The 1,577-nt window shown below is 71.8% G+C and overlaps 1 protein-coding gene across 1 annotated transcript in view; it reads left to right on the forward strand.

The window, feature by feature from the left end:
• Positions 1 to 1,383, forward strand: part of LOC101633005 (peroxisomal 2,4-dienoyl-CoA reductase-like) — a 4,528-nt gene extending 3,145 nt beyond the window's left edge. Inside the window, exons 2-5 of the mRNA XM_012734979.1 lie at positions 1 to 266; positions 331 to 424; positions 647 to 751; positions 954 to 1,383. Of these exons, the coding sequence (XP_012590433.1) occupies positions 1 to 266; positions 331 to 424; positions 647 to 751; positions 954 to 1,171 (683 nt within the window). The 3' untranslated portion in view covers positions 1,172 to 1,383. The remainder of the gene's footprint in view (positions 267 to 330; positions 425 to 646; positions 752 to 953) is intronic.
• Positions 1,384 to 1,577: the final 194 nt, after the last annotated feature.

The raw sequence follows: 1,577 nt of genomic DNA on the forward strand, positions 1-1,577 counted from the left end.
CGCCGCCGGCGCCAGCCTCAGGCCCCTGGGGGAGGCCTTTCCAGGGACTCAGGACTCGCTGCTTCAGCCCGCAGCGCCCCGCGTGGCCCCGCCCCCTGGGGGGCTCCCCGCCCAGGCCTCTGCCCGCCCCCTTCCCCCCAGGCGCCGCGGGGAACTTCCTGTGCCCTGCCAGCGGCTTGTCCTTCAACGCCTTCAAGACCGTGCTGGACATCGACACCCTGGGCACCTTCAACGTGTCCCGGGTGCTCCACGAGAAGTTCTTCCGGGTGAGTGTCCCTGGGCAGGGGCGCCCGCCAGCCACCGGCTCACGGCCCCCCTTGGGTGTTGCAGGAGCACGGAGGGGTGATTGTGAACATCACGGCGACCCTCGGGATGCGCGGCTGGGCCCTCCAGCTGCACGCGGGATCGGCCAAGGCGGCCGTGGGTAGGCGCCGCCGCTCCTCACCCCGCGGCCCCGCCCCCAGCTGCCCCCCACCCCGCCACCGGGCCCCTCCACTGCCACCCTGCTGGCACCTGCCTTGTGGCCCTTGAGGTCTGCGCTGGGCCCCTGGGGATGCCGGCCACGTCGAGCGAAGTGCGGCCCGCAGTGGCAGAGGAGAGGCCCAGCCAGCAGCCCTGGCCCCTCACCTGGCCTTCGCTCCGGCAGACGCCATGACCAGGCACTTGGCTGTGGAGTGGGGTCCCCAGGACATCCGCGTCAACAGCCTGGCCCCCGGCCCCATCAGTGGCACAGAGGGGTTGCGGCGGCTGGGTAAGGCTGGGCTCCTGGCCCCGGGGAGGCCCGCGGGCACGCCTGTGGGGCCCGCCCGGGCTGGGGGGCTGGGCGGGCAGCTGCTCCCTGAGGGCCTGGGCCCGCCCAGGAGCCACCGCAGCCTCAGACATGGCCCGGGGCTGCCCGAGGGGCCGCCCCAAGGGAGAGCGCCCTCCCCTGTCTGAGCCCCACCGCCCTGCAGGCGGCCCCGAGGCCAGTGTGAGCAGGAAGGCCCAGGCCAGCCCCCTGCGGAGGCTGGGCAACAAGACAGAGGTGGCCCACGCAGCCCTCTACCTGGCCAGCCCCCTGGCCTCCTATGTGACCGGCGCCCTGCTGGTGGTGGACGGCGGTGCGTGGCTGACGCTCCCCAACGGCCCCCAGCTGCAGGACGGCAGCGCGCTGCCCTTGGCCAGGCTCTAGGTGACTGCTGCCCGCCCGTCTCTCCTCGGTCACCCACCCCACTCACCGCCTCGGTCGCCCCAGTCACCCCCATCGCCCCTTTCGGTCATCTGCCCCGTCACCCGTGGTCACCGGCCTGGTGGCCAAGCCTCGCTGCCCGCAGGCACCTCCCAGCGTGTCCTCAGCCGTCTGCCTGGCACGGTTTTAGGATCTTGCCATAAACGACATTTCCCTCAAAATTCGCTTTTTGCCATAGAAGTGTCTACTCATGAGGCTTTAAAAAAAGATTCAGGAGAAAAAGGAAATACCGGGTTCTCCGGGGGAGGGGAGCGCCATGGTGCGCCGCGGAAGCCGGGGGCCCAGCACCCGCCCGCAGGCGTCCCGCCAGCCAGCCAGCGACCTGGTGCGGGTCTGGAGAGCACCGGGG

This window comes from Condylura cristata, unplaced genomic scaffold, assembly GCF_000260355.1.
Source record: "Condylura cristata isolate star-nosed mole 26May11 unplaced genomic scaffold, ConCri1.0 scaffold00286, whole genome shotgun sequence".
In the NCBI taxonomy this organism is placed as follows: domain Eukaryota; kingdom Metazoa; phylum Chordata; class Mammalia; order Eulipotyphla; family Talpidae; genus Condylura; species Condylura cristata.